This window comes from Suncus etruscus, chromosome 5 (genome assembly GCF_024139225.1).
Source record: "Suncus etruscus isolate mSunEtr1 chromosome 5, mSunEtr1.pri.cur, whole genome shotgun sequence".
In the NCBI taxonomy this organism is placed as follows: Eukaryota; Metazoa; Chordata; class Mammalia; order Eulipotyphla; family Soricidae; genus Suncus; species Suncus etruscus.
In genome coordinates, this window is record NC_064852.1 from 33,621,884 (window position 1) to 33,638,330 (window position 16,447).

The 16,447-nt window shown below is 31.9% G+C and overlaps 1 protein-coding gene across 1 annotated transcript in view; it reads left to right on the plus strand.

The window, feature by feature from the left end:
• THSD7B (thrombospondin type 1 domain containing 7B) overlaps positions 1-16,447 on the plus strand; it is a 957,836-nt gene that overhangs the window by 556,014 nt on the left and 385,375 nt on the right. The window contains exon 10 of the mRNA XM_049773766.1: positions 4,964-5,079. Coding sequence (XP_049629723.1) covers positions 4,964-5,079 — 116 coding nt within the window. The remainder of the gene's footprint in view (positions 1-4,963; positions 5,080-16,447) is intronic.

Here is a 16,447-nt window from a genome sequence, read left to right on the forward strand (position 1 = left end):
TTTGCCCCCCCTAGCTGAGTGAAATGACATGTCAGTTCCTGGTTTGGAGGATTGCTCAGGGAGACAGAGCATTGTGCCTCTTCATCTTGATAAAGGAAGCTTAACTGAAGAATGGCAGGTTTTTTGTCGCACAATTTGATGCATTTCAGCACAGTATTTATAAAGGTTTTAAGCCTACAGAGCAACCAAGACAGAAACATTATGGAGTATTCCTGTACAAGTTTCAGGACATGTTTGTTCAGAATAAACACATTCATTCTTTTATCAAGAGCATTGCCAATCTAGGATCAGCATTTCACAGGAGAGTAGACGTATAAATTATGAGTCATATCTTGTTTATCAACTAATAAGTGAATTCATATTTCCCTGGGTTTTCAGGTTTCACATTTGCTTTAAAAATCACTAGATAAATTAGCTTAATGTCTCTAGAAATTGTTTTTCTTCAACTCTAATACTACAGAATGTTCTATCATTCACATATAATCAATAGATATTTACACTAAAATATGGTACTTTTTTCATGTGAGATCATATTAAAATACTATCTCGTATTTTTTGATGTTTTTTGAGGTGCGTTGGTGGATTACTTTACTATAAAGCATTTAATATTTGCATAGTGGAGCATACATATATACATATATTCTCAAATTAGCAGCAAAAATATGTCAAAGCTTTTTAATACATAAAATAAAATACATACATAAAACAAATAACATTTATCATTGAACATCTTTGTGCAGCAGAGCACAATTAAACCGCAAATAATTAGAATTGATATTCCTGAAGTCTAATAGTAAATTTATTAAAATGAGAAAGGAATGATTTTTTAAAAGTTAGACAAATTATATATATATATATATATATATATATATATATATATACTTCAAGAATATCAATTCTAATTATTTGCGGTTTAATTGTGCTCTGCTGCACAAAAATGTTCAATGATAAATGTTATTTGTTTTATGTATATATTTTATTTTATGTATTAAAAAGCTTCAACATATATATGTATATATATAATGGCTCAATGTTATTAGTAGGCCTCAAAGTATTAATACAATTTTGAGGAATTTACTTTTGTATTTTTTGCTTTATCTAATCAAATCTATCTCAATTTTTCAACCATAGTTGCTTCTTTAAAAAACACTCTGTCCTAAAAAAATTTTCTTCTCTCCTACTCATATTACATTCATCTATTGTGTAACTGTGGGTTTTATAGAACACTTAGTAAAAGTATCAGTAATAGCTTACTGGACATTTTTCTATTATAATTTACTTTTATCGAAACATTCATGCTCATTTAATAAATAAAATAATACAAGGGCCTACTGATGGAAAAAAAACAGATGTCCATCATATGCCACTTCACTTAGCATGCTACAAACCCAAATGCAGATATTTCTATTCCAGAGGATTCATACACATCAGTGCTGTGTGTGAAAGATTCCTGCTAATTGCTCAAATATGGGGTGATTGGTGTTCACAGATGTTCCAATATTAGTATTTTATATCAGACTCAGGAATTAGCAAACATTCCACAAATGAGCTTTTTCCCTGGGCCAAACAGTTTTATTCTTCAAATTTTACAGGTTTTTATTTTTTAGGTTCAAGATTTGTGGGGTTTTTAATATCAATTTTATCAGACAATACAGTATACAAGTATATAAATATATATACAAATATATAAATATACATTTATATACTTTTTAGTAGAATGGTCACAAATAGTTGATTTTCCCCATAAGTACCTTTAAAACACTCATAGATTTTAGCTATGAATACTGATGAATGATTATATAGAGCTGTGTATCAAAAACCCCACAATTTCTACAGCCCTAGGGACAAGAAGCTCACCGTGACTTGTGCAATACTTGTGATGATTCAAAAATCATAACGCTTCACAAAAATATATTCATCATGTAATAAAGAGAACACCGTGGCTACTTTGTTCCCATCCACTTCTCTTTCTACTGTTCTTTTGCCAACATTATTGTTAGTTTCATGTGTCTCCAACATTTCTTCATTGCAGAAAGTGAAAATATATATTAATACCTCTTCTATTTGAGTGTTTTCCTACAATTTTTAATGGGAACTCTAGTTTTGAATCTCATTTGTGTATTTCTTTCAAGATAAGTTTTTTATCGCCTGGTTTCTGCTTAAGAAAGCAAAGGACCTTGTTCTATTGATATTAACTTCTCTCCTGACTTCTTTGATTTCCTCCATATTGTTAGTAATCAGTTATTTGGTTAGATAAGAACTTGTGTTTAATATTCCTAAAGGTAACTTATTTTTATACTAATATCTATAGGCTCTTCAAGTTTTTTTTTTTTTTTTTTTTTTTTTTTTTTTTTTTTTTTGGTTTTTGGGCCACATCTGGCGGTGCTCAGGGGTTACTCCTGGCTGTCTGCTCAGAAATAGGTCCTGGCAGGCACGGGGGACCATATGGGACACCGGGATTCGAACCAACCACCTTTGATCCTGGATCGGCTGGCTCTTCAAGTTTTTAGGAAGTGAAAACTCAAAACTCTACTGTCTCTTTTCCTATCGCCTTACATTTGTTCACTGCAACAGCATATACTTTACAGTCAAGCATGTTATATTCACAACAATCTAGCATGTTATGTTTACATATTACTTCCATAGTTTTAAAATTATTTTTACTTTGTATACTTATGTAAAAAAAGGGATATTTGTTGTCATGTTCTTTGCTTTCTTTGATAACTATTTCACCTCTTTTCCATCAACCATTATGAGAAGGAGCTTTCTTTTAGTTTTGGAAATTTTTCTGTACGTTGGTCATTTATTTTTTATAAAATTTGAACAATCTTGTCTAATTTTAGCTTTTTGTTATACCTTTATTTTTAAACATTACTTCCCTTCTAATTTTCTATCTTCTATTTCCTGTGCTCTCCTGCTAGAATATATACTGTTTGAACTTGCTAGACTGGTGTTATTTGCTATTATAAAATTTTCCAACTACATTTTTTTCCTTATGGCTATGGAGCAAGTACTTATATTTTTCAGTATTTCAGTTTATTAGTTGAATATTATAATGATTATTACACCAATCATTAGAAACACATAAAAATATAGGCAAATTACTTAACTCAGCACTCCTAAAACCAAAATGAACGCTATTGAAGTTAATAAACATAGCTTCTGTGATTTTTATAAAAACTTATAAGCAAAGGGAAAATAATGTAGGCAACATATATGTTACTAAGTGATTTTCTGTTTTTCTTTTTTGTATATTACTAGTCTTAAATGATAGTAAATGTATTTTTAACACCTGAAAATTTATTAAAGCAAGCTAGCAAGCAAGAAAGCAAACAAATCTCATTTGCTGTTTCTGATTTTAATTTATTAAATCTATTAAAAATACCACTTTTTTCCAAATCATAAACATTAAGCTATCATATAAATAAAAAATTGAAATGCTATTCTCAGTAATAAATTAATCGATTTGATCTTTGCTGCTGGTCATAATATTCTTTCTTTCTTTCTTTTTTGTCTTCCGTCCTTCCTTCCTTTCCTTCCTTCCTTCCCTCTTTCTTTCTTTCTTTCTTTCTTTCTTTCTTTCTTTCTTTCTTTCTTTCTTTCTTTCTTTCTTTCTTTCTTTCTTTCTTTCTTTCTTTCTTTCTTTCTTTCTTTCTTTCTTTCTTTCTTTCTTTCTTTCTTTCTTTCTTTCTTTCTTTCTTTCTCTCTCTCTCTCTCTCTCTCTCTCTTTCTTTCTTTCTTTCTTTCTTTCTTTCTTTCTTTCTTTCTTTCTTTCTTTCTTTCTTTCTTCCTTCTTCCCTTCCTTCTTCCCTTCCTTCCTTCCTTCCTTCCTTCCTTCCTTCCTTCCTTCCTTCCTTCCTTCCTTCCTTCCTTCCTTCCTTCTTTCCTTCCTTCCTTCCTTCCTTCCTTCTTCCTTCCTTCCTTCCTTCCTTCCTTCCTTCCTTCCTTCCTTCCTTCCTTCCTTCCTTCCTTCCTTCCTTCCTTCCTTCCTTCCTTCCTTCCTTCCTTCCTTCCTTCTTTCTTTCTTTCTTTCTTTTTCTTTCTTCTCTTTTTGTTTTAATTTTTTTTTGTTTTTTGTTTTTGTTGTTGTTGTTTTTGGCCACACTCAGTGACACTCAGTGGTTACTCCTGGCCATATGCTCAGAAATCGTTCCTGACTTGGGAGACCATATAGGACACCGGGGGATCCAGTTCATCCTAGGCTGGCACACACAAGGCAGATGCCTTACAGCTCTTTTCACTGCTCTGGCTCCTGGTCATAATTTTCTTACTGAACTCACTATGTTGAATGTTCAAAGAGGCATTTATAAATTATTGCAATAGTTTAAAATTATATTTATTATGTATTTAAGTGGTCTTTCATTGCATTTATTATGCTCCTCCTCACCTTTTTTTTTATATATCAGCCACACCAAGAGGTTCTCAGGGCTTAATCTTAGGTCTGTTCTCAGGACATCAAGAGTGCTTGGGAGACCCTGGGCACTAAAAAGGTCTGAAGAGGGATTGCCAGTGTTTAAAGCAAAAAAAGTATCCTTGTAGTATTTCACTGTCACCTACTTTTGATTTTAAGTATATTAGTGGTTTAATCTTAAATGTATATCCTAAATAAGTTTCTTATAAAAAATAGACCATATTTATTAATTCTGAGAAAAATAACAAGCATAATTGGAATGAATGTCATAAGAAAGCATTTGTCATTTGTCTTTTATTAGCTTGAAGTATATTTTTCTGGTCTTTAAAATTTAATGTGGTCTCTGGGTCAAGAGCATTTTTATAGTTCCAGTTTTTTTCTAATTATATCCCAGGCTGTGATTACTTGGGATATTGGCTTTCTTTACAAATCTTTCTTTTATGTCTGAAGAAGGATTAATGTTTTTTTTGTTATTAAATTTATGGCTCTATGTTAAACTATTATATTTTCAAAAGGCATTGATATGGTCTTTTCCCATTGACCCACTAACAGATGCCCAGATTCTACTCGACCTGAAATAATGCGCCCTTGTCTCCTCCCATGCAAAAAAGATTGTATTGTGACCTCTTTCAGCAAGTGGACACCGTGCCCAAAGTTGTGCCAGCCAGGTAGGACATACATTTTTCTTAGTACTTCCTTTTTGCACCACCTGTTTTCTCTTTGCTAATTAGATCAGCTCATGGGATGTACCGTTGATTATTCCCTGTGTTTGACACCACTGACAACAGGTTTATTGAAGTTTCTGGAGCCATCTTAATTTATCAGGAATAATTGGTCCATTCTTATATCACATCATTTTCTGTTATTTTCAATGTCTCTTAACATTTTACAACCATTGATATATGGTTATTTACAAAAATAGTTTCACTCTCTTTGTACCTCTTATGTTTAACATATTTCATTAGAAGAGAGGACTTGAAGTATTATGCTTAGATCCCAAGGAAATAAACACTTGCTAAAGACAGGGTGCATGCTTAAGAAGTTAGCGAATTTACAATATAAACATTATCTTATTATTCATTCCAATGCTCTATGCACCTGAATGTATTTGAGAAGCTGCTATGTAGCATATTTTAAAATTGATTCTTGAAAAAATAATAATAAAGGATTGAATAGACTGTACATTAGAAAGGCACTTGCCTTACTTGCAACTTACACAGGTTTGATATCTGGCACTCATAGTCTAAGCCCCTCCAGGAGTAATCCCTGAGCACCACTTGTAGTGTCCCAGAAAACAAAACAAATGATTATTGTAACAATAATAATAGCTATAATAATAATTATGATATAATAAATCTTTCCTCACAAATTTACTTCAGTGCCCTTGATTCAGTTAATATGACGCAAAAGTATTCAAATACCTAAGGTCTATTTAAATCATTCTAAGATTCAGTTTAGAGTTTGATTCCTCTCATCCTTCTTATAACCAATATAAGTATTTAGCTTTGTATCATTACCATGGTAAAGAAAGACATATCCAATTATTTTATTTTTAAAATTAAAAAATAAACCTTAGTTTTCAGTATACATTTTATTATCAACACATATCTTTGGTATTCTCATAAGAGTTATGTTTCTCAAGTGAGTATTGCTCACTCTATAGCTGCATTTGCTTCCCAGGAGAGAGTAGAATAAAGCAAAGGTTGGAGTTGGGGCCAGAGCAGTGGCACAGAGAGGTAAGTAAGGTCTGCCATGCTGGAGCTAGCCTAGGATAGACCGCGGTTCGATCCCCCAGCGTCCCATATGGTCCCCAATCCAGGAGCGATTTCTGAGTGCATAGCTAGGAGTAACCCCTAAGCGTCACCAGGTGTGCCCTCCCCCCCCCAAAAAAAGGGCTGTAGCTGTAGCACATTGGTAGGGTGTTTGCCTTGCGCAGTAGGCTGACCCAGAGCGAATGCGAGTTCAACCCCCAGAATTCTATATGGTCCCGAGCCAGGAGCGATTTCTGAGTGCAGAACTGCTGGGTGTGGCCCCAGAAAGCCAAAAATAAATAAATAAATAAATAAATAAATAAATAAATAAATAAGAATAAAGCATGCAGTTTTGCAGAGCGTATCCATTACATAGTTCAAGAGTATTAGTGAGTTTATTTATTTAGGGTCCCCTATAAAATATAACTCATACATTTTTATTTGCATTGACATAACATTGATAGAGTTTTTATTCATAGTCAACCTATCTCTCAATTATTGCCAATGGCAATATTAAGTTTTGCTAGATGTCATCTTCATAGCCTAATATTGCTGTTTAAGGCATCTAAAATGATTCTTTCAATATAAGCATCATTTCATCTTTTTAATTATCCTTTGTCACAGAATAAATATAATAGTATCCCAGGAGCTTTGTCTATTAGGTATAAATAGAAATAAAAATATTGTATGAAAGAACATTGCAAATAAAGAATAGTATTTGGTATGTCTTTGGGCATGGAGAAATAATTTTATTTTAAAAATCCTCCAAAATTTATTTTCTTAATTAGGGTCAAAATAATTGAGTTGAATAACAGTTTATTTAGTAACTATAAGAATAAAAATTCCAGATAGATCACATTAGTCTATTTAAAAAAAAATGTCTGCATCTGGGAGGCTAACTATGGGAGTTTCATGTTAATGATCTTGACAAGAATGTTAAACTCTTAAAAGTAAATATATGCAATGCAAAAGTGAAAAATAATCAATGAAAATGAAATTCAGTTGAGGTATTCCTCTGGTTTTAGAGGTTTCTTTTTTACTCATAAGAGGTTAGCATAGTTTCTCTATTAACAGATTCTGAAGAATGAATTATAAGAATACCCTTCTGTCATACAGGATATTGGCATTAGAGCTGTCAAGTCCTCTGATACTTAAGGAAGCCTATTAACATTGTTGAGCAAGTATAACCTAGTGACTAGAAATGACTTCAGTCATATATTCTGCATTTCAGAAGTTTATCCTGCTGTCAATCTTCTCCTAACACTAGAAATGGAGAAATTGTATGCATATAAAAATTTGTCTTCTAACTATTTTAAATTTTACTTTAATTTCCAGAGAGTCAATTAGTTATTTAAATGGGTAATATTGTAATAACTATAGATCTAAGCTTCTGTGGTCTCTTTTCTAAAAATCTTAAGTCTAGAAAATTATTTCACAGCCTGTTAGCCAGAAGACCTCAGGGAGCAAAAATTCAATTTTCAGATTTCTTCCAGATTCTCTTATCAGTCCTATTTACCCCTGTGCTTCCTTTATGCTATGGGATTTATATGTTATTTAATAACCTTGGATAAATCAGAGAGAACTCTGAAAGACAATATCTAAGGAAATTATACTAAGAAACTTATTATTCTCTAATTTTATTTCCTTCTAATAGTCTAGACTCATTATAAAAATGTAGATATTCAGCAGATGCTGAGAGATTATGATTAAAAATCTGTCATATGGCTTCCCCAAATATGAGTTGTCTTCTGAATAACAATGTAGTTTCAGCCTTAGAAAAGAACTATAGGTTTATGAACTAACAGTTGCTACTATCTGTCATATGACACATTTTCACTACATTTTTGCATGCTGTGTTCCTCTTAGCTTAATAATTATTAAAATTGTAGATAAGAGCATAGGTGTGAGAACAGATATAGTCAGAGTTATGTTTCAAGATTTTCTCTGACTCTGCACATAGTGCTTAATCTCTCTGTGGATCAGTTTCCTCATTTGTAAAATTAGTATAATAATTTTACCTAACATATATCAACAATCCTTAGATCATTGTCTTGCATAGAGTAAAGGACTTGACAGATGTTTTGATAGATATTCTGAATCTGTACCTGCTGTGTTTGAAACAGGGACCGTCTTCAATAATTCATCCTCCTGGACTCTAGTTTTTGAATCCCAAACAACTGCTTTACTCCTTTTCTCAGGACAATTAATTTCATCTTTTAGACTATATTGAACCCTCCCCTATCTGTCTCATTAAATCATACTGCACATCCTCCACTCCCTGAATTTACCACTGCCATCCTATCTTTCTTTGTAAAACTTTATTTTATTAAATATTTTACTCTTGTATGGGTAAAATAGTATGGATTTGAATCCAGGTAGTAGATAGTCTATACTTGAGAGTGTCCTTCAAATGACTCTACAGAAAATGAGGGTGCAAAACACTATTTCTCAAATTCCAGTGTTCATGTAAATTTCCTGAGGATCTTATTATAATACATATTATAATTTATTAGACCTTATTGGTCCTGGGTTTTATATTTTTCTACAAGCTCTCAAGTGATATATATGCATTACTTATGAACTACCAGGTGTATATGATTTTCTATAAATTTTGAGCAAGAAATTTTTATTGTTAATATTGAAATGCAAGAACAATGGACCAAAGACTGACCAGCAGTTAGAAACACTTGTGAATGGGTAGAGTCAAATGGCTTAACCAGTGGGAGAGCAGGGGAAGAATGGGTCTATTCAGGTTGGAATGTCTACTAATGATGCTATTTGCAGACATTCTCTATTTGAGAAGAGGTTAGTGTCTCTGGTCCCCAACTCTAAAGTATACTGATAATTGAGCTACACTCCTAGACTGGGATTTGATAGATGTATGAGATGTCCAGAGAATCACTAAATTGTGATTCCCAAACTCATATCCCAAACTATCCAAAACTTATTAAAAAGCTGATATGATTTTAGGTAACTGTGGTTATCAAGAATGGTTAGGTGTGTTAGGTTGCTTTTCTTTGTGGTTGTATTAATGAACTAAATACCTAGGAGATGAATTTTTTAAGATCCAGTAGCAACTAAATGATCAAAAAATTTTTAAAGCCCTATTAATATTTTATTTATAGTTTCTTTAACCTATAAAGAAAATGCCACCTTGAAATATACTTACTTATTAGAATAAATATTTTATTGTTGTGGAATTCTGAACTCTATAAGGATTTTTATAGCAGAAAAAGACCCAATTTTGTTCTCTTTACTAGGGACTTTATGGTGAAGGAATTTTGTAATAATAACACTAATTTTAATTATTATAAGTGGGAAGAATGGAAAACTCAAAATATTCACTATACATGTAGGATATTTTATATGCATTTTAATATAACATAGGATATTATTGATTATACTATTCTTCTTATAACCATAGTATTTAATGCTTTGAGGATTAAAAATCAAGTGAGACTTTTCCAAAATTTCTTGTGGGTCACATTTATAAATTCTTAAATTTCAAAATTTTGTGTTCTAATTTCAGATACACATAAACTGATACAAAGATAAATTGCAAACTATTATTAATAGAAATCAACTCAATCACTGTTTAACTCTATTTTTATTTTGAAATTCTTATATACATATACCACTTTCTTGGAATGGAAACTAATAAAGTTATTAAACTGGAATATGTGATTTACTCAAACTTGATTTTACTAATAAATTCTTATAAACTAAGAGAATCACAGTTATTTATGGATCTCAATAATTATAGCTTGAGAGTTTCTTAAGTTTCATCTCTGTGAGAAAAAATAGAGAGTATTAATCATGTGGAAGGAAGGTCAATGGAAAATAGCTACTGAAATGTATAAGAAATTTTATTTGATGATATTCTGTGACGCAGTGACAAACCTCGTGGGGTAATTTATTAAGACTTTCTGCATCAAGAAAATAATATTTTTGTTATTCTTAATGAACATAGTACTGTGTTTAAGAATATAAGTAAAGTGTGTTAGAAAATTATTTTTTTAAATACTAGAAATAGACACTCTCCAGATGGAAAGATAGAGCAGGAGTAAGTGTATGTGCCTTACAAATGAACCTAAAGCAGTGGCACAGCAGTAGGGAGTATGCCTTGTACGCGGCTGACTTAGGAAGGACCATGGTTCAATCCCCCGATGTCCTATATGGTCCCCAAAGCCAGGAGCAATTTCTGAGTGCATAGCTAGGAATAATCCCTGAACGTCAGCAGTGTGCCCCCACAAAATGATGGCCATTTCTGGTTTGTAACCTAGTATTTTCTATCTTCTTCTGATCTCTCAAGTTGGAAGTCTAGGACTCAGTTTTTCATCTCATCCCATATAAATTACTTTAAATTTACTTTAAAATTTCTGTATTTCGGGGATCTAGAAATAGTACAGCTGGAAGGGAATATGTATTGAAAACAGTTGATCCAGGTTCAATAGCCAGCACGCCATAAGGTCTCCTGATCACTGCAAGGAGTTCTCCCTCATAGCAGAGCAGAAGTACAATGGCCTGAATATTGTTATGTGTAGCTCAAGAACAAAAATAAATAAATATTTAAATTTAAAGCTTCATTTTAGGGCTTTTCCTTGCAGATAGTTGACTTGGATTTAATTCTTGGCACCAACATATTTCCTCTCGTCCCACTAGTAGTGATCCTTCAGTCAAAAGTCAGAGTCAGAAGTAATCCCTCAACACATCTACATTGATTAAAAACAGAAAATTATTAATGATATACTTTTATTTAATTTTCATCTTTGCTAATGAGAAATTAGCATGGAGTAAAAAGATTTTAGAGATAATAAGAATAGGATTTGAAATAATACCTAGGGTTATAAATGTATTTCTATTACTATTAGCAATATAAAAATATGGTAAGATTGTTGATCTTGTCTTTTATTGATTTTATTTCCTACATAAGCTCATCTTCTATGCTAGCATGAAGCATGTGGTTTTTACTTTGTATTTTTATTGGACAAATTATAAAATATGAGTACATATATTATAAATATTTGTTTAATTAACTTTCATATATTAGCACAAAATCTAATGCATGAGGGGCATTTAACAGTTGTTCTTAAATGGTTTAATAAATGAGTTTTCAATGTTTCTCTCTAATAAACTCTAATCCCTGAATATTTTTTTTCATTTTGATAAAACAGAGCATGAATAATTGATAAGACTAATAAGTCAAAAGATATTGGTGAATTTGATAGTCAGAATTAGTCAAAATTCACATATGCTGGACTTTAAAATTTCTCACACTTAAGTATAAAGACTTACTTTATAAATCCATTTCAAACACATATAACATACTTCATTTTTCAAAACAACATATTGTAATTTTGACCACCCAGGAAGTGGAGTATAATGTATTAAATTATTTCTGAAAATAAAGAAGAATGCTCTGTTTTTGTAATCAACATTTGAAATTAAAACACTAACCCTTATTTTTTGTGGAAATAAATATAACTATGTTTTAACTTTCTAAGTTTGTATAAAATATAGTGATGTTTATCTCGAATATACATGTGGCAAACAAATACTCAGGTGGTCAGGTGGGCTTTATTTTTACTAGATCCATTTGATGTGATATAATCTTTTTTAGTCCATTATTTAAAGATCATGAATTACTGCATATATACTCAACAAGTATTTCTGAATATTTAGAATAGGTAATGGCAACTCCAATAAAGCTGAGGAGTTGACTAACAAAATACATGACATTATCTTAATTCATAATAGAAAATGTTATGGATAATAATCATTAATTTCTTGAATTGTTTCCACCTATGTGTTTAGATGAAAATTCGATATGGCTATTTATAAAATAGGAAATCAAATAGATTTTATTTGATAAATAATAATAATGATGGTGAAAAATATAATAATAATTTAAGAATATTTCACTAGAGTTCAGCAATTATATTCAAACATCAAGAGTTATGTTTGTATATAGAAAGAAATACAATTCAGAGTTTGGAATATCTAATGTGATATACATCTATCCTTCAGAACAAGGAATAACCAACAGGGAATCATCTTCAGTCCTCATTCCTTCTTCCAATGATCTGTTTTACTTAATTTTATTTGGGTTTACATTTAAAAGAAAGTAAATATTCTTATTTTTAGTAAAAATAACTACCTGGTATTTTCCTCTGACAGTGGCCATGGGGAAGAAAACTATTTATATATGACTAACATATGAAGAACTCTTGGCTCATTTGATCCAGGTTACAGACCATGTGTGATACAGAGCAAGACTTAAAAGCTATGACTTCAGGAACGCTTGTTCCACAATAACAAAGTGTTTCTGATATTCACAGTAATCCCTTCCATCCATATTCCAATTTAAATATTTGGAACTGCCTACTCTCTAATCTATAGGATAGGCTGCATTAGTGTTCTTAAGATAAGAGCAGAAAAATGAAGGCACCTTTCATGTCGCAATCATTTTTGTAATCATAGTGATTAAATAAAAATTTTATTTTTAAAAAATCAGTCCAGTGGAACCTAGGAATCATAAAAAAAGAATAATTGAGGGACTAATTCTTCCATGGTCCAATAAAAGAAAATGCCAAGTTAAGATACAGGTTGTTATGCTTATTACAGTTTAAAGGTGAACCTGGTATAAATATTTATTTTTCTTGGTTTGTTTTGTTTTATTTTTGGCCACATCCGGTGACACTCAGGGGTTACTCCTGGCTATGCGCTCAGAAGTCGTTCCTGGCTTGGAGGACCATATGGGACACTGGGGAATTCAACCGCCATCCCTCCTAGGCTAGTATGCAAGGCAGACACCTTACCACTTGCACCTCCGCTCTGGCCCCTACATACTTTATAAATTCTATTATTAAAGCGTTGTGATTTAAAACATTGTTCATAGTTTTTAGATATAAAAAAACTTGAAGAAATGCAAAACGTTCTCGAGAAACCTAAAATAACAAAAATCAATGTTACCTCAACAAAGCAATAAATTTATTTGAACAAACTTAAATTATGCACCTTCTAGTTATTCCCTCAGTTTTATAACGTTAAAACTTTTTATAACTAACTCATCTTGCAAATAAGAAAAATTAAGTCTTAATTGTAACATTCAAAATTAATAAAAATAATCATAGAATTCTTATTTGGCAAACTGGTGCTAAAAAATCTTCATATTTCAGGCACTGTATTAGATAATGACTATAAACATACAGAATAGGGAGTGAGTTAGAAACATACAATTCATTGTAGAGTGAAATCAAGCAGAAAAGGATGGAGAAATTGAATACATAATTTCCTGAATAAATATTCAATAAATTGTAATATGTCTGTGCAGAATTTCTTATTGCCATGAGAGAAGGAAAATCAGAGTTCCAATCTGCCTAAAGTATATTTCTCCTCAACTCTGCTGCTGTTTAAGTATTATCAAGCCATACACTTTTGCCTTTCTGAAGAACTTGTCTTGATCCTTCTACTGAAAGAATCTACTTATACCTCTTGAGTCCTATAAACTTGTCTGAATGGCTTGCATTCTAGCTATTAGTAAAGATTTTTTTTTTGTTCCTCTGAAAGAATATGAGCTCTTTGAGAGATAGAACTTTATCAGTTTTTATTTTCTAAAGTACCTAGTAATAAAGTTAGGACAGTCAGGAATTTAGAAACTTACAAACTGAATAAACTTCTCTTGGGAAGGAGTTAGAGCAATAGTAATGAAAGTTAATGTGTGGTGTTGACTTAGACTGAATTGTCTGGAATACCACTGCTTAGTTTTTGGAGTACAAATTCAAAACATCATTTATTTTCTTATGTGCTGTACTGTACCCATTACAGTCCTTCTAAGTGTTGGACTATAGCATGAGCTATTAAATGTATTGGACTCATTATTTGGGTGTTGTTTGTTTTGTTTTGGGGGTACACCTAGCGATGCACAGGGCTTTCTTCTATCTCTACACTCAAACAGCACACCTTGAAGGAATCAAGGTACCATAAGAGGAGCCACAGATCAAAAATAGATTAGCCATGTGCAAGAAATAAAAATCATCTATACATTATACTATTATACCCCCCTCCCAAATTATGCACTTCTTTGCTTACTAGTTCCCCCCCCCCTTTTCTTTTGTGGTTATTGTTCAATGAACTGGGCAATCAGACACATGCTTAACTGGAGCTTGCTATCAAGTGCGACACTTGCACTGTTGATGACAGTGGTGATCTAGGGGTCACATTAATTTTTGTTGTGGTCTTTGTAAACATGTTGGATAAGATTTGCACTGCTGGAAATGCTGGTGTTTCTTGTCATCTATTTTTTAATTGTGGTGCTCATTGAGAGTTTCAAAATTCTTTTGTGGTGCTTGTATATACATCACTGTCATTGGTCTTGATTTGTTTGTGACATCAAGGTTAAGAAAATAGAGCTTCGAGACACAAAGAGCAGGACAGCTAGAATCTGCTCAATTACTTGTGATATGCCAGGTATCAAATGCAATACCCTGTGCTTACAAGATTACTGATCCATCTCTTGGTCCCCAAACTCCACATCTTATATTTGCATTTGTCAATTTATAAACCATCATTTTTTCATTGCAGAGTTTAGATTTGGGAAGACAGCTGTAGAACGTAGATTGAAATATAGATAAGAAAAATGAAGCCTCAGTAAACATAAATTTTGTAGAAAACATTTATTTGTGTATTATACTAAGAAAAAGAGAAAAAGTATTCACCCTGAACATGATTTGAGCAAAATATGTTTTTAAAACAGTCAAAATATTAAACCACATATTGTACATTGAAAAGTAACATATGCAGCTTCTGCATATTTGAATTCTTATCAAAGTTTCTATGCTGCAATTCCTAACATAGTTTATTATACATACTGTTGTCTTGACTCTCTTAGAAAGTGAATAAGAGTACCACAAAGTAGAATAAACAAAAAACAAATATTGATTTGGTCTATGAATTTCAAGTCTTTCTATCTGAAATTCACTGTTTTACCTTCTAAGTTTGCCTCTAGCAGTTGCTGGAAAACATTATTCATGTCCTTCATTTAATAGTGATGTAATGTTACCATAAATAATCCCATGGCTCACATGGATATTCATAATGATTTATTGTTGACTTTGGTAGCCCAAATGTATTTCTTTAGTTGTGCATTCCTGTCATTTTAAAATTTTCTTTCTTCGTGTGTCTCTGGAATTCTCCACAAATAATACTCTAATATAACATAAAATTTATTTTTCTATAAAGGTAAATAACTTTCAGAAACCAAGTTACTCATTATACTTAGTTACTTTTTACACTTTTAGTGTGCTTTCTATGATGGAGTAGAATAAATTACTTTTGATGGAGTAAGGATAAGATGCAATTTTAAAATAATTATCTACAATTAAAATTAATCATTTATTTAGAGGGAGGATTTTGGAAGTTTTTGACTCACTAGGTTAACCAATATGATGGTAGATTTATAAACTTTAAGTTGTAATATATATCTATTTGTAGATATAGTTAGTTGCTAAATTTTAATGTATGTAAATTAGAAAATCTTAGAGGTTCTGTGATATACAATATTATTCATGATGTTTTCTCATACATATAATTCTATCACCACATTCATCACGAGTGTACCCACCTCTTTCCCCTAAGGACCTCAAAGTCCTACCTTTCTGTTAGTTATCATGAGATGACTGCCAATGGTACCAGGGCCCTAGTGCCCTAGCATTTGAGATACATACACTATCACAGATTTTTGAAAGTTGAAAACATTTTAGTTGACATAACTAAAAACAATTTGTATTTATAGACCATAACAAAATATAGTACTGCTCTTATCTAAGTATTTGTTATCTTTTTTTCTTTATTTAAACATCTTGATTACATAAATGATTGTGATTAGGTTTCAGTCATGTAAAGAACAACCCATTCAATAGTGCAACATTCCCACCACCAATGTCTCAAATCTCCCTCCATCCCATCCCACCCCCACCTGTACTCCAGACAGGATTTCCAGTTCCCTCATTCATTCACATGATTATGGTAGTTCTCTGTGTAGTTATTTCTGTAGCTGCACTCACCACTCTTTGTGGTGAGCTTCATGAAGTGAGCTGGAAGATCCAGTCCTCCTCTCATTGTCTCCGAGGATTGTTGCAAAAATGACTTTTATCACATTTTTAATTAAAACACATTTTTAATTTAAAAAATTGGACAACACGCAGAAGTTTTCAGGGATATTTCTAGCTCTTTGTAAAGATATGACCCTTGTTGTTGCTTGGGGACCATATAGAGTGCTGGGATT